This window comes from Balaenoptera borealis (genome assembly GCF_965194805.1).
Source record: "Balaenoptera borealis genome assembly, chromosome: X".
In the NCBI taxonomy this organism is placed as follows: Eukaryota; Metazoa; Chordata; class Mammalia; order Artiodactyla; family Balaenopteridae; genus Balaenoptera; species Balaenoptera borealis.
In genome coordinates, this window is record NC_138881.1 from 48,679,801 (window position 1) to 48,704,869 (window position 25,069).

At 37.1% G+C, this 25,069-nt stretch overlaps 2 protein-coding genes across 2 annotated transcripts in view; one reads left to right on the forward strand and one right to left on the reverse strand.

Moving 5' to 3' along the window:
- LOC309620349 (zinc finger X-linked protein ZXDB-like) overlaps positions 1–25,069 on the reverse strand; it is a 962,758-nt gene that overhangs the window by 446,372 nt on the left and 491,317 nt on the right. The gene's annotated exons all lie outside the window — the stretch shown is intronic.
- The window catches only part of UBQLN2 (ubiquilin 2), a 433,909-nt gene continuing 420,472 nt past the window's right edge, over positions 11,633–25,069 (forward strand). The window contains exon 1 of the mRNA XM_082376594.1: positions 11,633–23,688. Within this exon, the coding sequence (XP_082232720.1) occupies positions 12,604–15,075 (2,472 nt within the window). The 5' untranslated portion in view covers positions 11,633–12,603 and the 3' untranslated portion in view covers positions 15,076–23,688. The remainder of the gene's footprint in view (positions 23,689–25,069) is intronic.

The following is a 25,069-nucleotide window of genomic DNA, read 5'->3' on the forward strand; positions in this document are numbered from 1 at the left end:
AAATAGACATTTCTCCAAAGAAGATAAACAGATTGCCAACAGACACATGAAAGAATGCTCACCATCATTAATCATTAGAGAAATGCAAATCAAAACTACAATGAAATATCATCTCATACCGGTCAGAATGGCCATCATCAAAAAATCTAGAAACAATAAATCCTGGAGAGGGTGTGGAGGAAAGGGAACACTCTTACACTGTTGGTGGGAATGTAAATTGATACAGCCACTATGGAGAACAGTATGGAGGTTCCTGAAAAAACTACAAATAGAACTACCATACGACCCAGCAATCCCACTACTAGGCATATACCCTGAGAAAACCATAGTTCAAAAAGAGTCATGTACCAAAATGTTCATTGCAGCTCTATTTACAATAGCCAGGACATGGAAGCAACCTAAATGTCCATCGACAGATGAATGGATAAAGAAGATGTGGCACATATATACAATGGAATATTACTCAGCCATAAAAAGAAATGAAATGGAGGTATTTGTAAGGAGGTGGATGGAGTTAGAGTCTGTCATACAGAGTGAAGTAAGTCAGAAAGAGAAAAACAAATACAGTATGCTAACACAGATATATGGAATCTAAGGGGAAAAAAAAAAGGCCATGAAGAACCTAGTGGCAAGACGGGAATAAAGACACAGACCTACTAGAGAATGGACTTGAGGATATGGGGAGGGGGAGGGGTGAGATGTGACAGGGTGAGAGAGTGTCATGGACATACATACACTACCAAATGTAAAATAGCTAGCGGGAAGCAGCCGCATAGCACAGGGAGATCAGCTCGGTGCTTTGTGACCACCTAGAGTGGTGGTATGGGGAGGGTGGGAGGGAGGCAGATGCAAGAGGGAAGAGATATGGGAACATATTGTATCTGTATAACTGATTCACTTTGTTATAAAGCAGAAGCTAACACACCATTGTAAGGCAATTATACTTCAATAAAGATGTTTAAAAAAAGAAACCTACTTAAGGAGACAAAAGACCTGTATGCAGAAAATTATAAGAGACTGATGAAAGAAATTAAAGAGGACACACATAGATGGAGAGATAGTCCATGGTCTTGGATTGGAAGAATCAACATTGTGAAAATGACTATACTACCGAAAGCAATCTACAGATTCAGTGCAATCCCTATCAAACTACCACTGGCATTTTTCACAGAACTAGAAGAATACATTTCACAATTTGTATGGAAACACAAAAGACCCCGTGTAACCAAAGCAATCTTGAGAACGAAAAATGGAGCTGGAGGAATAAGGCTCCCTGACTTCAGACTACACTACAAAGCTACAGTAATCAAGAGAGTATGGTACTGGCACAAAAACAGAAATATAGATCAATGGAACAGGATAGAAAGCCCAGAGATAAACCCACACACATATGGTTACCTTATCTTTGATAAAGGAGGTAAGCATATACAGTGGAGAAAAGACAGCCTCTTCAATAAGTGGTGCTGGTAAAACTGGGCAGGTACATGTAAAAGTATGAAATTAGAACACTCGCTAACACCATACACAAAAAAAAACTCCAAATGGATTAAAGAAAGTGAGTCATTTGTTGAGACGTTGATGGACCTAGAGACTGTCATACAGCGTGAAGTAAGTCAGAAAGAGAAAAACAAATATCATATACTAACGCATGTATGTGGAACCTAGAAAAATGGTACAGATGAAGAAGTTTGCATGGGAGAAATTGAGACACAGATGTAGAGAACAAACGTATTGATACCAAGGGGGGAAAACCATGGAGGGTTGGGGATGGTGGTGTGCTGAATTGGGCAATTGGTATTGACATGTATACACTGATGTGTATAAAATTGATGACTAATAAGAACCTGCTGTATAAAAAAATAAATAAAATAAAATTCAAAAGTAAAAAAAACTAATACTAGACTTTCTTTGGGTTATTTGTATGGAAATATGTTAATATAAATGTTTCAGACATTACATGAAATTCCTAAATATCTTATATGTTCTGGTATAATGTTATAAGTCATAATTCTAGTTATTACTAATGTATATCTCAGAAATAACTAAATTTCCTTGTCAATTGAATTATTATGAACTTTCATGAAATCTTTAACCGTGGTCATTTTTAAGTCTTTTGTCATTTACAGGCAGTTCTGTGTGTACTCTGATGCTTTTGCAGAAATGTTCCTATAGAAGGGTTTCATCTTCAAGGAATTCATGGAAAAGACTCTGACAGGTACAGGTTTCTGGTAACTGACTATACTGCTGAACTGACTAAGCATTTTCAGAACTCTAATGGAAAAATGATGTATTCATAAAAGTGCTAACAAAAGGTTAAGATGAAAAAAAGTTTAATTACATGGGACTGTGTGAACTGATGAGGATGATTATAATTTTTGTGACTTTCTGTTTGAATTTTTAAAATGTGATGTAAATTTATGTAAAAAGAACTTAATGTAAAACAAGAAAACAAACAAACAAACCAAAAAAAACAGAAAAAAAAATAAGTTTAAAAATGTGTGACTGGTAACTTTTAAAAATTGTGCATCACTGTGCTGTACAACTGAAATGAACATAATATTGTAATCAACTCTACCGCAATTAAAAAAAAAAGAATAGAATACCTAGGGATAAATTTAACCAAGGATGTGAAACACCTATACTCTGAAAACTATAAAACTCTGATGAAAGAAATTGAAGCTAAAAAAAATGGGACGATATCCCATGCTCTTGGATTAGAAGAATTAATATTGTTAAAATGGCCACATTATCCAAAACAATCTACAGATTTAATGCAATCCCTATCAAAATACCCATGCCATTTTTCACAGAACTAGAACAAATAATCCTAAAGTTTATATGAAACCACAAAAGACCCAAGATTAAGAAAGCAATCTTGAGAAAAAAGAACACAGCTGCTGGTGTAACCCGCCCATACTTCAGAATATACTACAAAGCTACACTAATCAAAAAAGCATGGTATTGGCACCAAAACAAACACATAGATCAATGGAAAAGAGAAGAGAGCCTGGAAATAAACCCATGCCTCTATGGTCAATTAATCTATGACAAAGAATGTAAGAACATACAGTGGAGAAAAGACCATCTCTTCAAAAAGTGGTGCTGGGAAAATTGGACTGCCACATGTAAAACAATGAGATTAGAACATTCCCTCACACCATATACATAAATAAACTCAAAATGTTTTAAAGACCTAAATGTAAGACAGAAAACCATAAAACTCTTAGAAGAGAACATTGGCTGAACACTCTCTGACATAAATGGTAGCAATATTTTCTTGGATCAGTCTCCTAAGGCAAATGAAATAAAGGCAAAAATAAGCAAATGGAACCTAACTAAACTTAAAAGATTTTACACAGTGAATGAATCTATCAACAAAAGAAAAGAGTACCTATGGAATGGGAGAAAATATTTCCCATTGATGCACTGACAAAGGGTTAATATTCAAAATATACAAACAGCTTATACAACTCAATATCAAAAAAAAAAATCAACTCAATTAAAAAATGGGCAGATGACCTGAATAGACATTTTTCCAAAAACAGACACACAGTTGACTAACAGGCACATGAAAAGATGCTCAACATCACTATTTATTGGAGAAATGCAAATCAAAACAACAATGAGATATCACCTGGCACCTTTCAGAATGCCTATCATCAAAAAGCCTACAAATAACAAATGTTGGAGACTATGTGGAAAAAAGGGTACCCTTGTACTCTGTTGGTGGGAATGTAAATTGGTGCAACCACTATGGAAAACAGTATGGAGGTTATATGGCTATATACCCATAAAAGTGAAAACATTAATTCAAAAAGATACATGTACCTCAGTGTTCATAGTAACACAACTTAGAACAGCCAAGACACAGGAGCAACCCACGTGCCCATCAACATACGACTGGATTAAGAAGATGTGGTATATATATATACAATGGAATATTAGCCATAAAAAAGTATGAAATGCTACCATCTGCAGCAATGTGGATGGATTTAGAGAACATGATTCTTATTGAAATACATCAGACAGAAAAAGATAAATACTGTATGGTATCACTTATATGTGGATTTAAAAAAAAATACAAGGGAATGTATATGCAAAACAGAAATAATCTCACAGATATAAAAAGCAAACTTGTGGTTACCAAAAGGGAGAGAGAAGGTGGGAGGGATAAATTCGGGTTATGGGATTAACAGAGACAAACTACTATGTATAAAATGTATAAGCAACAGGATATACTGTATACCAAAGGGAATTATAGCCATTATCTTGTAATATCCTAATTGCTAAAAATACTGAATTTCTACACTGTACACCTGAAACTAATATAATATTGTAAATTACCTATACTTCCTTAAGAAATAAAGTTTGTCATCATATACTTAAATTGCAAAAATGTAGATTTTGAAGTATTATGAATACTGACATTTTGAAATAAACTGTTACTCTCTTAAATATACCCAACAGAATCTAAATACTGTAGCAATTTGAGATCAGCTATCATTTGTTTTTTTTTTGTTTTTTTTGTTTTTTTTTTAACATCTTTATTGGAGTATAATTGCTTTACAATGGTGTGTTAGTTTCTGCTGTATAACAGTGAATCAGCTATACATATACATGCATCCCCATCTCCTCCCTCTTGAGTCTCCCTACCACCCTCCCTATCCCATCCCTCTAGGTGGACACAAAGCACCGAGCTGATCTCCCTGTGCTATGTGGCTGTTTCCCACTAGCTAGCTATTTTACATTTGGTAGTGTATATATGTCAATGCCACTCTCTCACTTCGTCCCAGCTTACACTTCCCCCTCATCATTTGTTTTTAAAATACATTAAAATAATTTTCTTTAACTATTGGATAATTTATATTGTTTCTTTTTTTCCTCTAATGTATAGTTCCATTTATTATCACCCCAGAATTTTTGTCCTAATTTTACATATTTTTTGTTAAAAAGCCTTTCATTGATCACTGTATCATATTTCCCTACCTCAAAAACTATTTAAGTTAAAATTAATTTTAAAGGTTAAAAACTGTTCCTTATTAATTTATCATTTGATTATTGTCAGTATATGATTGATCAAAATAATATAAATGCATCACCAATCTTTGTAAATTTTAAAAAGTAAAAAGTTAAAATTTAATTGAATATTCATTTGAGGGATTTTTTCCCTATTATTTTATTTAACCAAACATGAATAGTACTCATTGCTAGCAATTTTTTTCCTTTAAAATTTTTATTGATATAAGCACTAAAATATATAATAAATAAATGAATAGATGGGGATTAAAGGACTTTATTATAGTAATTTCCTTCCATCTTTAATTTCCTTGCAGATAATAGGCCAAAAATCACATAATTATCCATCTTCATAAATCATTTTAATCATTTATCAGCTGACAATTCAATTAGGTCCTCCTTCAATTTTGTCCAAGACAAAGAATTGGAAATTACAGACTTGCAAAATGATTTATTACGTAGTGTTTAGAGTCATTCACTTTCTCAGTGTGGACACCAATATGTACTTTAAATTTTCCCTTTGTAAACAAACTCAAGGTTTTCATCCCCAGAGGCAATGCAATATTGTCAAATCTTAGATGAATGACAGAAGTATGCCTTTATTTTGTAAAGCGGGAAAAGGTAAATTGCAAAAAGGGACATTTTCTAGCAGATCAATTTTAGGAAAGAAGCTATATGGAAATTGAGTATCTAGAAATTGATTCTCTTTAAGCTACTATCTTTATCCTCCTACTGTTTGAAAAGGCTTTGTGTAGACAAACTCAATTTGAAGACTTGCCATAGATAATACTGCTACCACTGCTGTATCTGGTGGAACAACTGATTTTTACCATTGAAATTGAGCAGAAACCTGTGGGCTCCCAGGCACAAAAGCCTTTCTGTGTCCCCTATTTCTTGTTTGTAGGAAATAGGCTTCATTCAACCCCATCTCATATCCTGCTCAACTCCCAGTGTTCAGTTGGAAGTTCCCAGTGTTCAGTTGGAAGTCTCATAGCTCTGATGGTAAATGACATGGAAAGATAAACTGAAGGAAAAGTAAGTATTGGCTGCTATCATCATCCTCTTCATCGTCACCATCATCGATGGAGTGTTTGTGCCAATACAGACATATTTATACACTCCCCCAGGGTGAATACCCCACATTCTAATAAAGTGACACAAGTGTGTTCTTGGATTTTGCAACTCACCTCAGTGCTTCAGTGCTTCTACTCTTCAGGAGATAGAATGAGGGAAGGGATGGCTTGAACTCTTCCAGAAAGGGTCAAAAAACTCCAATGCCTATGGGACCAACTAGATAAGCAATTTAATAAAGTGGACTTGGTAGAGTCAGAGCACATGCCTTGTCTAAAAGGGACAGCCACTACTCAGCTCCAGTCAAACTGTGGCCCTTCAAGTGTATTAGTCTAATATAGCCATATCATCCAGTTTTAAAAGAAAAGCTTGAAATGTGGATTTGTATGGGAAATTTGCCAAGTATTAGGTGTTGGCAGGCCAAAGCCAGTCCATGAGTTGCCAGTTTGTAATTCATGTGCTAAAGTTTTAAGTGGGTATATAGCACCAGAATTTCTGAACATTCAAGAAAGCCTGACTTGTTCATTCTTTTTTATATGCAAACTAAATGAAAAATCAAGATTATTAGAAGATTACAGATACTATAGATTTAGAACAAGAATGATAGATGATTTGAATATACATCTCTAGAACATAATATGTATCTGCCAGGTAGACTATCTTTGGTCTGATCCTTTACTGGTTTTTTTGCTTTTGTTTTTGTTTCTGTTTTTTTTTTTTTTTTTGGTCATAGTTTAACTTACCAAGGGTAAATTTATTTCATTTGTTTTATTTCAGAAGAGAGGGTGTGTCAGAGCAATTGATGCCTCTATCATGTATTTACTACAACTGTGAAATGTATGCATGTTAGTCCCAGTTTTGCTGATGAAGAAACTGAGATTCAGAAAAATGAAATGAACTGCACTAAGATCATACAGGCATAAGTGACCAAGCCAGAGTTGAAATCCTGGTCTTTTTGGCTTAAGTCTAGGCTCTTGCCATTGTACCACTCTGCTGTCTCTCTAGTTCTGCTTGTATTATTTGCCCCTATGTGCATCAGTAGGAGTGGGGAGCAACCATAGGATTTCCCTTAAATTCTGTAGATATACTCCATTTAATTAGTACAATCACTTCAAGACCCCAACAACAGAAATTACTTCCTCAAGATAAATTCCTAAAGAAGAATTACTCAGTAAAATTGTCTGCATGTTTTATTAAGCTTTCGGTGTTTATTAGCAAATTGTCCTTCAGATAAGTTGAACCTACCAAGTAACCTAATTCCCAGTAGGAATGAGGTCCTGTTTCCTCTAATAATAAGAACAATAATATCATTCATATAGTGCTTACTATGAATGGGGCACTGTTCTAAGTGCTTGACATATGTTGTTATTTGATTTCCAGAAAGCTCATTTCACAGATGACAAATATCAAGGCACAGAAAAGTTAAATTACTTGCCCAACATCATGTAGTGAACAAGTGGAAGTAGTGGAACCAGGATTTGAAGCTAAGCAGTCTAGACTGACTATGTCAGGACTGAATATTATATTGTTCTCTTTAATTTAATAGACAAAATATTTCAGTTATATTAATTTGTATTTTTTTACTTAAAGAAGATAACATTTTTTTCTTTTTCTTTCCTCCCTCCCTTTTCCTTCCTTCCTTCCTTCCTGACTCTTTTTTCCCCTTTTGTGACATTAACATACTAATGTCTTCTGTCTATTTTTCTCTTATGGTGTTCATTTAAAAAAATGATTTGTAAGAAGTGTGTTATGTCAAGAATATTAAGACTTCATGTGTTATAAATGTTGCAATTTCTTTTAGTTTGACTTTAACCTTTTAATTTTTATTGTATTTTTGACATATAGAATTTTAAAAATCCTTAGGAAATCTGTCTATCTTTCCATTTATTTTTTTTGTTTTGTTTTAGAAAGGCCATAACCAAACCAAGGTTATATAAATATTTGCTATAATAGTTTTCTGCAAATTTTATGATTTCATTTTTTATCTAGAATTTATTTTGGCATTTAAGATGAAGATTCATGGATTCATGGAAAGTTTCACTCTTTCCACCTTTCCAACATGTTAGGGATTTATTGTGTTTCTCATGTCATTTTTGTCAGTTCAATGGTATTTGGTAAAGATAGGAGGTAAAAGCATAGGCTTAGTTGCCACCTTGAATAAGAAAGCTGATTTTAAAATAGTTAATTATTTCATGTCTTATTTTTTTTCTTACAAGTTTCTTACGTGACCTGTTAAGGTTTTCTACTTCTTGAATATACTTTGGTCATGTACACCTTCCTAGAAAGGTAATACAGTGATCCATTTTTCTTTGTCATTAGCAAAGATTTGCACAAAGTCTTTTCTCATGATTCTCAAAAATATACCCTTTATCTGTGATTAAATCTACTCATGGAATTCTAGTTTTCATGTAATTACCTTGTTGCTCTTTTCTTAAGTTTCCGCTGATTAATGTTGTGCTTCTCACTAACAAAGGCATGTTCATTTAACTGCTGGAATGCTAATTTTATTTAGTTGTAATTTAAAAAATTAAAGTGGATATATTTTGGACTAAAATGCAAAAAATAACATGATTTATAAGATAAATGAAGAGAATTCAAGATAATGTGCTTTTGGCCAAACTCGTTGAAACAGAGGGTAGAATGGTGGTTACCAGGGGCTGGGAGATGAGGGGAATTGGGGAGATGTTGGTCAAAGGCTATGAACTTCCAGTTACGAGATGAATAAGTTCCAGGGATCTAATGTACAGCATGGTGATTATAGCTAATAATGCTGTATTGTATACTTGAAAGTTGCTAAGAGAATAGATCTTAAATGTTCTCACCACAAAAAAGAAAAGGTCATTATGTGACCTGATAATGCTGCAATGGTAATCATTTTTCAATATATACGTATATCAAATCAATGGGCTGTACACCTTAAGTTTACACAGTGTTATATGTCAACTATATCTCAATAAATCTGGGGTGGAGAGAGAAAACAATGGCCAAAATAATACTAAATCTCTATCTACTGAGCCCAAACTGTGGTCTTCCTCCACCTCCCATGGGGAGACCTCTTTGACAAAGTCTTTCAGTTTCTCAGAAATTACCCTCTATGGAAGAACTCAGGATGATTGCTATTTATTGTTTTTTTTTTTAATTTATTTATTTTTGGCTGTGTTGGGTCTTCACTGCTTCGTGTGGACTTTCTCTAGTTGTGGTGAGCAGGGGCTACCCTTCGTTGTGGTGTGTGGGCTTCTGATTGCGGTGGCTTCTCTTGTTGCGGAGCACGGGCTCTAGGTGTGTGGGATTCAGTAGTTGTGGCAAACGGGCTTAGTTGCTCCGTGGCATGTGGGATGTTCCTGAAGCAGGGATCGAACCCGTGTCCCCTGCATTGGCAGGTGGATTCTTAACCATTGCACCACCAGGGATAAAGAGCTTACAGTAGGAAAAAAAAAAAAAAAAAGAAATGTGCTTTTAGGAGAATTCAGGAAGAGGATGAGTGTGCTTTTGCCCGTGCTGTGTTCCTTGGTGAGAGACTTGTAAGAGAATCACCTAATTATAATGGTTTATCTATTTGACTTGTTCTTCAAAGACCTTCTTAGATTTTCTTAGCAAATTTCATTTTTTGAGTCTGTTAAGTCATTAATGTTTGATTTTTATCATTTTGTAGCCATCACCCTGCTTCCCTCTTTTTTCTGTTGTCCTCTTTATTTGAAAGCCTAATTAATTTTTTCTCTCTCTATTCTTTGGTATTTAAGATCTTTGAGTGTATAAATTTGACTCTGAGCTCATTCACATAGTTAAATCAAATACCACTAAATTGAAGCTTGATAAGAATGCAGATTCCTGAGCACCACTTATATTTTGGTAGGTTTGGAGTGGGGTCTAGAAATCCGTATTTTTGAATGAGATCCTCAGATCACATATAGGGAAATCCCATCATAATTATGAATGTTTATGTTCTTATTATCATTATTTTTCTGAATTCACTCTAATAAGAACTTTGATTTGCACTTTGTCCCAAAAGTGCTTAATTCTGTTTTAATTTTCAAGTGGTTGAGTTTTTCATTCACAGTTTCATTATTAATATCTAGTTTTGTTCTACTGAGATCAAGGAAGATGACCTGTGATACTTTCTTAATTTTTTTCTTTTTTGAGAAAATTAAAAATCTAAAAAAAATATAAAATAGTATTATAACAAATACTCATATCGCTACCACCTAGAATTAACTCTTGTTATTCTGCCATATTCGCTTCCATTTAAAAGAGAAAATATATTTTTAGAGATTTAATTAAATTTCCTTTTAATTACTGTCCTGTGTCCTATTTCATTTCCTCTTCCTCATGGGTGCAAATTTGGTATGAATCATTCTAGTATATTTTCAATAGCTTCACATACATATGAATGCATCTATAAACACCATAGAGTGTTTTGCTAATTAATTAGGTTTTTGAGATCTATATATATAAATATATTTAGATCTAGTTCATTCCTTTTATCTTCTGTATTCTAATAATCACATTAATCACACTATATTAATCCATCCCCCTATTGAGAGACATCATATACTTATATTTTTTTCTTATCTTGAGATTTACTAAAGCATTTGTGGCCTAAATGCTATTAAATGTTGACTGGATACTATGGGGAAAAGGTACTTTTTTGCACGGTATAAACCAGAATTAGAAATTTATACATAAATTTGAAATTATTCATTCTATTATTCAAGGGCTAGATCTTTATTTCTCCTACTTAATCTGTAACTAAATTAGATACATGTGTTAATAGCTGCCACTACTATTGTGTGCCTGTCAATTTCTACCTATAATTTCTCACCAAAATACCTTCTCATTTTTAAAAGTTGTAAACGCAGTGCATACTTATAAAAGCCATCAGAATTTTTTAAATTTTATTTTAAAAAAAGGAACAGGGGACTTCCCTGTTGGCACAGTGGTTAAGAATCTGCCTGCCAATGCAGGGGTCACGGGTTTGATCCCTGGTCTGGGAAGATTCCACATGCTGAGGAGCAACTAAGCCCTGTGCTACAACTACTGAGCCTGCGCTCTAGAGCCTGCGTGCCACAACTACTGAGCCGCGTGCCACAACTACTGAAGGCCGTGCGTCTAGAGCCCGTGCTTCGCAACAAGAGAAGCCACTGCAATGAGAAGCCCGTGCACCACAACGAAGAGTAGCCCCCGCTTGCCGCAACTAGAGAAAGCCCTCATGCAGCAACGAAGACCCAACTCAGCAAAAAAAAAAGGAACAGTTATTCATAATTTTAGCACCAAGTAATAACCACCATTAACATACTTGTGTATAGTGTTCCAGGTTTCTTTTTATACATACACATACATTGTCTTTAAAGACAGTTTACACATACAAACTGTTTATAAAAAATAGTTTTAAAATAAAAATATACTTACTGTATTTTTTGGTACTGAAACATATGTGATTGTATAATTTCTAACTGTATGGACATATATAAAACTGAAAGTGAAAATACTCTGTAATTTTCCTGTAACTACCATTATTTCATGTACACTTTTTTTTTTAATTAATTAATTTATTTATTTATTTTTGGCTGTGTTGGGTCTTCGTTTCTGTGCCAGGGCTCTCTCTAGTTGCGGCGAGCAGGGGCCACTCTTCATCGCGGTGCGCGGACCTCTCACTATCGCGGCCTCTCTTGTTGCGGAGCACAGGCTCCAGACGCGCAGGCTCAGTAACTGTGGCTCACGGGCCCAGTTGCTCTGCGGCATGTGGGATCCTCCCAGACCAGGGCTCGAACCCGTGTCCCCCGCACTGGCAGGCGGAGTCTCAACTGCTGCGCCACCAGGGAAGCCCTCATGTACACTTTTTATCATACAAATTAACCACCCATTTCTTAAACAGTGAATATTATTTTTTTGTATGGTAATATCATAATATATCTGACCAATCCTGTGTAAAGAGACACTGATTATCTTTTAAAATATTTTTTTTAAATGCTGCAGTGCACGTACATTTTATACATATGTACTTTTGTGTCCTTATCCAATTATTTTCATAGGTGAGGTCTCTAAATTAGGCATTTCCAAATAAAGGTGGAAATATTTAAAATGTTTACATATATGTTAAAATTGCCTTAAGATAACAACTTACACTTCAATTGGCATGACAGTTCATTTTCTCAGCTCTCTCTCAATGATAAGGTTTATTATTTTTCATCTTTGCCAATATAAGACAGAAGAAGAATCTCATTGTTTTAATTTGAAATTCTTTGATTGCTAGTGAGCTTAATCATCCTTTTATACGCCCATTGGCCATTTGCACTTTTTTTGTAAAATGCAGGCTCTTGCCCAGTCCTCTTCCCTTCCCCCAAGGAGGGGGAGTTCATCTTTTCCTTTTTGCTTTGTCAGAGTTCTTTGGTTCTCATTTTTGATCTTTTACTTCGGGTCGGTTTGATTCAGGCTTTCATCTTTTCACTTCACTGCCTGATGGTATATATATATATATATATATATATATATATATATATATATTCTCATTAGTCTTTAATGTCCTTTATAGAAGCTGGCTCCCTTTCCTCTCTTCCTCCTTCCTTCCCTCTCTTTTGTCTTCTGTTGTCCCTTTGTTTCTTTCTCTCTGTTTCTCTCTCTCTCCGTCATCTTTTTTTTTTTTTTTCAGTACATAAGTTTTTAATTTTGACCGAGTCGACTCTATCATCCTGGGCCTGGCGCCGCGTCAGCAGAGGGGGGCGGGGAGGCGAGCGCGGAACTGGGGGAGGGGAAGGGGCGGGGAGGAGCGGGCGGAGCAGCTGCGGGAGCTGCTGGGAGACCGCGCGGTGGGATCACACGGCGGCGGCGGCGGCGGCGGCGGCGGCGACGGCGGCGGCGGCGACGGCGACGGCGGCGGCGGCCCAGAGATCTGAGCGGCAAGACCTCGGCCCGCGGCCTACTCGGAGCCCTCTCTCCACCGGAGGACCAGGGATCTGCTGTCTTCAACACAGAGGTACCGTGCTCCGCGCTCCCCGCCCAGCCCGGCCCAGCCTGCTGCGGCGGTGCCTCCTTCCTTCCTTCTTCCCTCGCTCTCTCTCTCGCCCGCCCGCCCGCCCGCCCGCGCCTTCCCTGTCTGCCTGCGTCACTGCGGCCGCCATGGCTGAGAACGGCGAGAGCAGCGGCCCCCCGCGCCCCTCCCGCGGCTCTGCTGCGGCCCAAGGCCCTGCCTCTGCCCCGGCGGAGCCCAAAATTATCAAAGTCACTGTGAAGACCCCCAAAGAGAAAGAGGAGTTCGCAGTGCCCGAGAACAGCTCAGTCCAGCAGTTTAAGGAAGCGATTTCGAAACGCTTCAAATCCCAAACGGATCAGCTAGTGCTGATTTTTGCCGGAAAAATCTTAAAAGATCAAGATACCTTGATTCAGCATGGCATCCATGATGGACTGACTGTTCATCTTGTCATCAAAAGCCAGAACCGACCTCAGGGCCAGTCCACCCAGCCTAGTAATGCCGCGGGAACTAATACTACCACCGCGTCGACTCCCAGGAGTAACTCCACACCTATTTCCACAAATAGCAACCCGTTTGGGTTGGGGAGCCTGGGAGGACTTGCAGGCCTTAGCAGCCTGGGCTTGAGCTCGACCAACTTCTCTGAGCTCCAGAACCAGATGCAGCAGCAGCTCCTGTCCAGCCCTGAGATGATGATCCAAATCATGGAAAATCCCTTTGTTCAGAGCATGCTTTCGAATCCTGATCTGATGAGGCAGCTCATTATGGCCAATCCACAGATGCAACAATTGATTCAGAGAAACCCAGAAATCAGTCATCTGCTCAACAACCCAGATATAATGAGGCAGACCCTCGAAATCGCCAGGAATCCAGCTATGATGCAAGAAATGATGAGAAATCAAGACCTGGCTCTCAGCAATCTTGAAAGCATCCCAGGTGGCTACAATGCTTTACGGCGCATGTACACTGACATTCAAGAACCCATGCTGAATGCCGCACAAGAGCAGTTTGGGGGTAATCCGTTTGCCTCGGTGGGGAGCAGTTCCTCCTCTGGGGAAGGTACGCAGCCTTCCCGCACAGAAAATCGCGATCCACTACCCAATCCGTGGGCGCCACCACCGGCTACCCAGAGTTCTGCGACCACCAGCACAACAACGAGCAGTGGCAGTGGATCTGGCACTAGCTCTAGCAGTGCTACGGGGAACACAGTGGCTGCAGCTAATTATGTCGCCAGCATCTTCAGCACCCCAGGAATGCAGAGCTTGCTGCAACAGATAACTGAAAACCCCCAGCTGATCCAGAATATGCTGTCTGCACCCTATATGAGAAGCATGATGCAGTCGCTGACCCAGAATCCAGATTTGGCTGCACAGATGATGCTGAATAGCCCTGTGTTTACTGCAAATCCTCAGCTTCAGGAGCAGATGCGTCCACAGATCCCTGCTTTCCTGCAGCAGATGCAAAATCCAGACACACTCTCAGCCATGTCGAACCCAAGAGCAATGCAGGCTTTAATGCAGATCCAGCAGGGGCTACAGACATTAGCCACTGAAGCACCTGGCCTCATTCCAAGCTTCACTCCAGGTGTCGGGGTGGGGGTGCTGGGAACAGCTATAGGCCCTGTAGGCCCAGTCACACCCATAGGCCCCATTGGCCCCATAGTCCCGTTTACTCCCATAGGCCCCATTGGACCCATAGGACCCACTGGCCCTGCAGGTCCCCCTGGCTCCACTGGCTCAGGCGCCCCCCCTGGGCCCACTGTATCTAGCTCTGCACCCAGTGAAACTACGAGCCCAACATCGGAATCTGGACCCAACCAGCAGTTCATTCAGCAAATGGTGCAGGCTCTGGCTGGAGCAAATCCTCCGCAGCTGCCGAATCCAGAAGTCAGATTTCAACAACAACTGGAACAGCTCAACGCAATGGGGTTCTTAAACCGGGAAGCAAACTTGCAGGCTCTAATAGCAACAGGAGGCGACATCAATGCAGCCATTGAGAGGCTGCTGGGTTCCCAGCCATCGTAATTACATTTCTATACCTTGAAAAAATGTATCTTATTTTTGATAATGGCTCTTAAATCTTTAAACACACAAAATTGTACTTTACTTTCACTTTGATTCTTTTAACTCTGTCTAGTTATAAATTAAATATGCATTTTAAGGTGGAGTCCTTTCCTACCTCTTTGTTTCCTCCCCCCCTCCCTCCCTTCTCTCCTCCCTTCCCTCTTCCCTTCCTCCCTCCCTCCCTCCCTCCCTCCGTCCCTTCCTTCCTTCCTTCCTTCCTTCCTTCCTTCCTTCCTTCTCTGTTTTGAATGGTGGGAATCAATGCCGTTTCACTCAAAGGTGTTGCATGCAAACACTTCTGCTTTTATTGTGAGTTTTGGAAACAGGTATCAACCTTTACAGTTGGGTGAACAAGTTTTGTTCTACAGATGTCCAATTTATTTGCATTTTAAACATTATCCTATGATAGTAATTAAATGTAGAATGAAAATATTAAAAACATAAATTAATTGAAGCTCTCTAATTTGTGGTACAATATTGCTTATTGTGACTTTGGCATGTATTTTTGCTAGCAAAATGCTGTAAGATTTATACCATTTGATCTTTTTTGCTATATTTATACACAGTACAGTAAGCACAATTGGAACTGTACATCTAGAAATATTACAACAGAATCTCTGAGCAGAATATGTATAACCAAAATGAGAAAGGATATAAGAAATATTTCTGGAGCTCGGTATATCTCACAATTTTGTAGAATCTTACAGCATCTTTGATAAACTTCTCAGTGGAAATGTTGGCTAGGCAAGTTCAGTTAAAATATAGTAGAAATGTTTATCCTGGTATCTCTAAGTATACATTTAATTGTACAGAAAACTTACAGTGTGACATTGTGTCAACATTTGCAAATTGATTGTATATGATCTTAATCTTAGTGCAGCCTGAAGGATCAGTATAGTAATGCCAGGAAAGTGCTTTTTTTAAGACTTCCTTCTCAGCTTCTCCCGTAAAGAGACCCTAATACGCATTTTGATTTGTAATTGGAAATGTAACTTTCACTGAAAATGTCATGTGACGTTTGCATTACTTTTAACTGCTGTGTATAAAGGAAACTGTATCTTTTGATTCTATCAGTTATTTCTCTTGTGCACAGGGAAAAATGCATTAAAAATGACTAAAAAAATAAAAAAATTAAAAATGGATAAATCTTTTCCTTTTTGCCTTCTGGCCCTAGGATCATGTTTAGAAGGATTGCCAACCCCAAGATTATATAAATCTTATCCTGTATTTCTCTAATTTTGATGGTTTTGTTTTTTAAAAAAAGTTCCTTTGCCCTGTCTGGAATTATTTTGATGTATAGATTTAGGTATTCTAACTTTTTTTTTCCCCCAAAGGGTAGACAGTTGTTACCTGGTTTTTATCTCATTGTCCTCATCCCCCCCTCCATTTGCAATGTCATACATATATATACTTTATTCTGTGTTTGAATTCTCTTTAGTACCACTGAACATTGTAGCCCCAGTACACCAGCCTGTAGTTATTGAGTTAGAAATGACTTCATATCTCTTAGGGCAAGTCCTCCTTTTGATCTTATTTATTTTTATTTTTCACAATTTTCTAATGATTCCAACGTGTTTATTTTACCAGATGAACTTTACAGTTATTAGATTTCCCTCCCCCCCAAAAAAAAATAAATTGGGAATTTGATTAGGATTGTCTTAAATTGATACGATAGTGAGAAGTACAGAATTACAGTGCTCTCCAGAAACATGATATATTGCCTCATTTTTAAAAAGCTTTTACATCCTTCAGGAGAGTTTTATTTATTTAAGTCCCATATAATTTGTAATAAATGTATTCCTAGGTAATACAGATATATGGGAAACAATACTGCAATTGGGAGCTCTTATTCAGTGTGTTACCTATGTGGTCATTTTTGCTATATAGGGGAAGAATGTATTTTCATAGATTAATTTTAAGTTGGCAGTTTACTGGAATCTATTAAATTCAGAGACATTCAGTTGATCCTTTTGAGTTTTTCCTGGTAAGCAATCATATCAATGATAAGTTATAATGATAGGTTATTTTCAAAATTTATAACATAGGTTCTGATGGCATGGGTTAAACAATTCCAGAATAGTGCTAAAGAAGAAAAGTGGCAGTGGCATTCTTGTCTTGTTTCTCATTTTAACCAGACTGTGTTTGCTGCAGCAATTCTAAATTGCATTTTTGAAAAACCATTCCTCTGGGAGATGGTCAAATAAGTTTGCAAAATGCTGTATACTATAGCCCCTCTTAGAGAGTCATTAGGCAGTAAATTTTGACTAGTATTATTTTTTTTAAAAGGAGTATGTTCTTTAAAAGAGTAAAAACTATTTAATCTTATCTAACTCAGCATTTCCTAAACTTATTTGAGTAAAGAACAACTATTTTCTCTTTTAAACACCCTAATAACATTTGGCATATCAATGTTCCTCAGAACATCAAGTTAGGAAATGGTGATTTATTATTTCACTGCTGTATGATGCTGGGTGTTTATGATAATTACAATAGCAAAGTCTGCCATAATAAATTTAAGAATTTTTATGACATGAAAGATTTTATAGGAAAATCAATATAAAAATAAGCCAGTAACATAGAAAATAGCAATAAATCAATAGCTATAGGAAAAACTGGATGTTTTCTGGGGCCTGGCTCAGACAATTTAACAGGTAAATTTCTTTCAGGCATTCAAGGAACAGAGAATTCCTTAATTACCCTTGCCAAATGTTTCTCTACCTTTTAATACATTTTGTTTTCTCCCTGAAAAGGTCCAAGTCTTTAATTTATTAATTCTATTTTTTGGTTGTATTTTTCCTTTCCAGTTAATTAATTTTTGTTTATAACTTTACCCTTTAAAAAAATTTTTAAAACTGTTCGTCTCTTACATGATATAATTTCCTCTTATTATCTTGCAAGTTCTTTTCATAGGCTCTGTTTTTGTTTTGGGTTTTATCTACTGTTAATTCACAGTTTATCCATTTATTCATCATTGAATAAGAAGGGCATATCCTAACCTGCTGTCTCTCTCCCTCCAATAAGAGTAGGGTAATTCTTTTATGCTTTCACTGTTTACTTGGTTGTCATCCCCTCTCTAAGCTTACACTAGATGGCTAGATGGTGTAAGTTTATATTACTGGCTCTGTGAGCCAGCAGGATGAGGTAGTGGGGAGGGAACTAGGGCCAGGGGCAATCCCAGCAGGAGATGTTCACCTCAAGTTGGCTTTCTTCATTTGCTCTTTTGGCCTCTACTTCAGGTATGTGATATCATATATACTCGCCACTTGTGTGTGGCCAGTGTGTCAGGGAGGTTGGATATAAAACATTGAAATAAGTCCTGCTGGTTTATTAATGAGGACTTATATCAGGTTGAGACCATCATGTTTATTGAGACCATGGTCAGAGATGCTGAGCTTGCCTTCTGAGAAGGGGCAGCCTGCTCCAAAGTCTGTTGATGTGCAATGTCAAAATAGCAACAAATGGAGTAATTCCTGCCAGGGCCTAGCCCAGGGATTTGGGTTAGGGTATCAGGAGAGCCCTTTGGCCTGTGTTTCATGTTCACAAAACTCAAATTCAGAATTTTAACATTATTCTCAAATGAATTGATTACTCCAGCCATACAGCTAGACTGAGCTGATTGAAAATGTTCATAATACAGCTTAATTTAGTAAATGTAAACTTTTAAAACTATGTGGCAATTTTGATATTTCCAATTTGTATTATTTTATTAAAAAAATGTATTGGGAGGCTTAGATGAAGAACGTTACTCAGACTTACCTCAATTTATGAGAGGTTCTCATCCCAGTCTTTTTACTGCCTGCTCCCACCTTCAGTCCTTGCTCCTTTAAGCTAGATGGTATTAGTGCTTTTCTGCCAGGATTTTCTTGATTTGTCAATATATCACAGAACTTCAGATTGGTGATATATTTCAATATGGCCCCATCAGCATCATGTCTTACAGAAATTCCTTGACAATTCTAATGCCCTCATTGTTTGTACAGGTTTTGCTCAATTTTTGTTTCCCTGTGGTCATTTCTATTGATTTGTGGGAGGAAGGGCAAAAATTGGGGACCTTTTCCAATGCTACCATCTTCCCAGAAGGCTGTTAGGAAACTTAGGGGAAAAACAATTTTCTAAAACTAGAAAGGAGAAAAATGATTTGGATTATGATTTCAGATATCAGACTGAAGCCACCCAAAGAGCAACTTCATCAGGTGGTGTACATTCTTACCAAGGCTTTAGACATTTTGATAATGGGTAAGCACCATTGGCAAAAGTTATTCTAAACCAGCAAACTCCAAAGTTTGGGTAAGCCACTCTCAAATAAGGAATTGTTTGTCCTGACATACATAGGCAGCATTATCCATCAAATGGATATGTATTGAAGCATATAGCTAGCTAGCTTCAGCTGTACTGAGGTATCTAAACATAGATTTGGGTTCCCTAAGTACTATCAAAATTCAACTTCAGAACTTCTTAGCCCAATGTGTAGATTAGCAAATTTAAGGTAATTTCAGGAAAGATGCTTTAATTTATTATTAAAAGAATGGTTGATGAGCATGAAAGAAAAAAAAGACATGATTACTCAGCTCTAGCTTGGATTTCACAAGATTGTTTCTGTTAGATTGGGATGATAATAATAGCTAATGTATTCATGGTTATGTTCAATTTTCATAGCAACCCTATAAGGTAGTACTACTATTATCTTCCCCAGTTTACAGATAAGGAAATAAACAGATTAATTTTCTGGGGTCACACTGCTATTAAGTGACAGAGTCAAAATTTGAACCCAATTCTGAGATTCCAGAGTGTGTGCTTAACCAGTTCACTCTTCTGCTTTCCCCTGAATCTATTAAACTATACTGGTCTATTTATAATAGAGATTTTATAATAAATTATGTACTAACTTGCCTCCTGGGTGTTGTTGTGGAGATACATTAGCTGTTGTTAAATGAATGCATCTCTGCTGCTGTTCACTCTGGTGCAGCTCCCATAAAAATGCATATGTGAGAATCAGCTTTGTCATAATCAAAACTGCAATTTGATGGTTTGGCTTTCTGACTTTTGAGTTATGGCTAATATTTGAAACTGTTCTTCAGTACATCTGTCCACAGTGTCCTAACACATACGGTATGCCTCCAAATTGGCAATCACATGGGCCACTTGTGCTTCAGCTGCTCTAGAGGATGCCTGCATTTTGTTGAGCTGCCTCCCAGAGACCTCAGAAGGCAATAAACATTGTGTACCTCACCATGGTATTTGGCAGTTTCTCAAAATGCCCTTAAGAATAAAAATGGAGTAACATGAGCTATATAATAACAGGCCAGTAGATGGGTTAGTAAGTTGAATTGACAGTGCCAAATGATGTGTCAATATAAACAAGCAGTTTCTAACCTCAGTTCTGTCTCATTGAAGTTATTTTTCAATGACTAGTATGAAAATATAAAATAGCTTGCCCATCCCATGGCAAATAGTATAGCATTAGAAGGCAGAATAAATGCACTGGATGTCACTAACAAGATCCAAAAGTCCTTAGTAGATTGAAGAAAAACTATAGCCAAATCTAGCAGGATTAAATTGAATAGGATAAAATGTAAAGTCTTGTATCAAAAGTTCAGTTACTAAAGGAAAGGGGTTATGTGGCTTAAAAATAGCATTTGTGAAAAAGACTCAGTGATTTTAATTTACTGTAAGTTTAACATGAGCCCACCATGTGAGATTATAGTGCACACAAGTGTAATAAAGTCTTAGGCTCCATTAATAGGGGCATGGTGTCCAGCACAGAGAAGTCCTTCATAATGTTTTTTTCTGTACTTGATTGTTTATGTTGGGAGATTTGGATCATTTCAGAGCACCACAATTAAGATGGACACAGACAACCTGGAAAGTGACCAAGATGGTAACTCATTTACAAATAGACACAGAACAATTATTAAAAGGATCAAGAATGCTTTAGTCTAAAGACTGGGGGTTGTGGATTTTTTTTTTTTAATAATTGAGGGCCTTGTCAGATAGAAGAGGCGTAACATTTACTTGGGTAGTTTCAGAGGGCAAATCAATTTAAATTTTACAAGAAGTCAGAATTTTGGCTTACTGTTAGGAACTTTCTAGCAATAAATTGAAGATACCCTTGTCACTGGAGCTGTTTAAACGGAAGCCCATTAGACAGAAATATTCAAGAATGAATTAGAAGACCTTCAAGATTCCTTCCAAAGCTAATATTCTCCCAAATGGACTTTTCAGCTTCTCACTGAAGTTGCAAGGTCTGGGGTCAAAGTTATTCGAGAACGAAGTCATGTTACAGACTTCTGCATTTCTTACTTTAATAAATAACAAATCAGAAGTAGACTGCCACCTTTGTTGACATAACGTCTAGATAAACTCATTGTTTTATTTCATGATGCTACACATGGGAAAGGACTCAAACAAGATCTTAAACTGAATGTCAGAAAGTGCTGGGAGCTTGGGAGGAGGAAATAGGAGCAGATGCCTGAGGTCAAAGGACTCTAGTTTGAGAATGAAGGTTACAGTGCTATTCTGACCTCCTGTTTCTCTTGATAATATTCTCCTCCCCCTGGCATTCACCACGGTGATGTGAGGAAGCTGAAACTAAGAGTGGTATGTAAGATGTAGGTTATAGCAGTGTGTGTGTGAATGTGTATATATATATATATATATATGTGTGTATATATTGGGTCGGCCAAAAAGTTCCTTCAGGTTTTTCCATAACATCTAATGGAAAACCTGAACGAACTTTTTGGCCAACCCAATATATACAAATATGTATGTATGTACATATATATATATAATCCCGTACATAATTCTTTAGTTAAGGTGATCCTTTTGGAGCAAAAGAAAAGTTGTACTGTGCTTTACATGATACCTTGGGTTTCATTACATCAAATAAATGACCTTAATATTTTTGAGTCATTATGCTTTGTATTCCTTATAAGTTACCCTAGGACTCCAAAGGGTTTGGAAAAGAGCATCCTGGTACTGGGTACAGCCTGAAACACATCAGTTTCCTTATTTGAGGAATGTAAATTGAACCTCAAATGTGTGTGTATGTGTGTGTGTAAAACTTTGTTTGCCAGCTAAACATAGGTCCCCTCCACATACACTTATACTAATGAACTACCCTGATACATTCCCCATGTAGATGTTTGCCTTCTCCATGAGCCTTCACCTGGATTAACCACATATTATGTGACCAGAGGCTATAGGAAAATTGTCTTCACTTTCTTGCTTCACTCACACCCCTGCTTCCATTTTTGGATGTATTCCTATGTCTAGATGGCTTTAGGCAGTTTGACTTATTTTTATTTTTATTTTTTTAACATCTTTATTGGAGTATAATTGCTTTACATTGATGTGTTAGTTTCTGCTGTATAACAAAGTGAATCAGGTATATGTATACATATATCCCCATATCTCCTTCCTCTTGCACCTCCCTCCCACCCTCCCTATCCCACCCCTCTAGGTGGACACAAAGCACCGAGATAATCTCCCTGTGCTATGTGCCTGCTTCCCACTAGTTATCTATTTCACATTTGGTAGTGTATATATGTCAATGCTTCTCTCTCACTTCGTCCCAGCTTACCCTTCCCCCTCCCTGTGTCCTCAAGTACATTCTCTACGTCTGCGTCTTTATTCCTAACCTTCCCCTAGGTTCCTCAAAACCATATTTTTTTAAGATTCCAGATATATGTGTTAGCATATGGTATTTGTTTTTCTATTTCTCACTTACTTCACTCTGTATGACAGATCCTGGGTCCATCCACCTCACTACAAATAACTCAATTTCATTTTTTTATGGCTGAGTAATATTCCATTTTATATATGTGCCACATCTTCTTTATCCATTCATCTGTCGATGGACACCTAGGTTGCTTCCAAGTCCTGGCTATTGTAAATAGAGCTGCAATGAACTTTGTGGTACATGACTCTTTTTGAATTATGATTTTCTCAGGTTATATGCCCAGTAGTGGGATTGCTGGGTCGTATGGTAGTTCTATTTTTAGATTTTAAGAAACCTCCATACTGTTCTCCACAGTGGCTGTATCAGTTTACATACCCACCAACAGTGCAAGAGGGTTCCCTTTTCTCCACACCCTCTCCAGCATTTAGTGTTTGTAGATATTTTGATGATGGCCATTCTGACCAGTGTAAGGTGATACCTCATTGCAGTTTTGATTTGGATTTCTCTAATGATTAGCAATGTTGAGCATTTTTTCGTATGGTTGTTGGCAATCTGTATATCTTCTTTGGAGAAATGTCTATTTAGGTCTTCTGCCCATTTTTGGATTGGGTTGTTTGTTTTCTGATATTGAGCTGCATGAGCTGCTTGTTAATTTTGGAGATGAATCCTTTGTCAGTTGCTTCATTTGCAAATATTTTCTCCCATTCTGAGGGTTGTGTTTTCGTCTTGTTTATGGTTTCCCTTGCTGTGCAAGAGCTTTGAAGTTTCATTAGGTCCCATTTGTTTATTTTTGTTTTTATTTCCATTTCTCTAGGATGTGGGTCAAAAGGATCTTGCTATGATTTTTGTCATACAGTGTTCTCTCTATGTTTTCCTCTAAGAGTTTGATAGTGTCTGTCCTTACATTTAGGTCTTTAATCCATTTTGAGTTTATTTTTTGTGTATTGTGTTAGGGAGTGTTCTAATTTCATTCTTTTCCATGTAGCTGTCCAGTTTTCCCAGCACCACTTTTTGAAGAGGCTGTCTTTTCTCCATTGTATATTCTTGCCTTTTTTATCAAAGATAAGGTGACCATATGTGCGTGGGTTTATCTCTGGTCTTTCTATCCTGTTCCATTGATCTATGTTTCTGTTTTTGTGCCACTACCATACTATCTTGATTTCTGTACCTTTGTAGTATAATCTGAAGTCAAGGAGGCTGATTCCTCCAGCTCCATTTTTCTTTCACAATATTTCTTTGACTATTTGTGTTTTTTTTGTATTTCAATACAAATTGTGAATTTTTTTGTTGTAGTTCTGTGAAAAATGCCATTGGTAGTTTGATAAGGAGTGCATTGAATCTGTAGATTGCTTTGGGTAGTATAGTCATTTTCACAATGTAGATTCTTCCAATCCAAGAACATGGTGTATCTCTCCATCTGTTTGTATTGTCTTTAATTTCTTTCATCAGTTTCTTATGGTTTTCTGCATGAAGGTCTTTTGTATTCTTCGGTAGATTTATTCCTACGATTTTATTCTTTTTGTTGCAATGGTAAATGAGAGTGTTTCCTTAATTTCTCTTTCAGATTTTTCATCATTAGTGTATAGGAATGCAAGTTATTTCTGTGCAATAATTTTATATCCTGCTACTTTACCAAACTCATTGATTAGCTCTAGTAGTTTTCTGGTAGTATCTTTAGGATTCTCTATGTATAGTATCATGTCATCTGCAAACAGTGACACTTTTCTTTTCTGATTTGGATTCCTTTTATCTCCTTTTCTTCTCTGATTGCCATGGCTACAACTTCCAAAACTATGTTGAATAACAGTGGTAAGAGTGGGCAACCTTGTCTTTTTCCTGATCTTGGAGGAAATAGTTTCAGTTTTTCACCATTGAGAATGATGTTGGCTGTGGGTTTGTCATATACGGCCTTTATGATTTTGAAGTAGGATCTCTCTATGCCCACTTTCTGGACGACTTTTATCATAAATGGGTCTTGAATTTTGTCAGAAGCTTTTTCTGCATCTATTGAGATTATGAAATGGTTTTTGTCCTTGAATTTGTTAATATGTTATATCACATTGACTGATTTGCATTTATTGAAGAATCTTTGCATTACTGGGATAAACCCCATTTGATCATGGTGTATGATCCTTTTAATGTGCTGTTGCATTCTGTTTGCTACTATTTTGTTGAGGATTTTGGTGTCTATGTTCATCAGTGATATTGGCCTGTAGTTTTCTTTCTTTCTGACATCTTTTTCTGGTTTTGGTATCGGGGTGATGGTGACCTCATAGA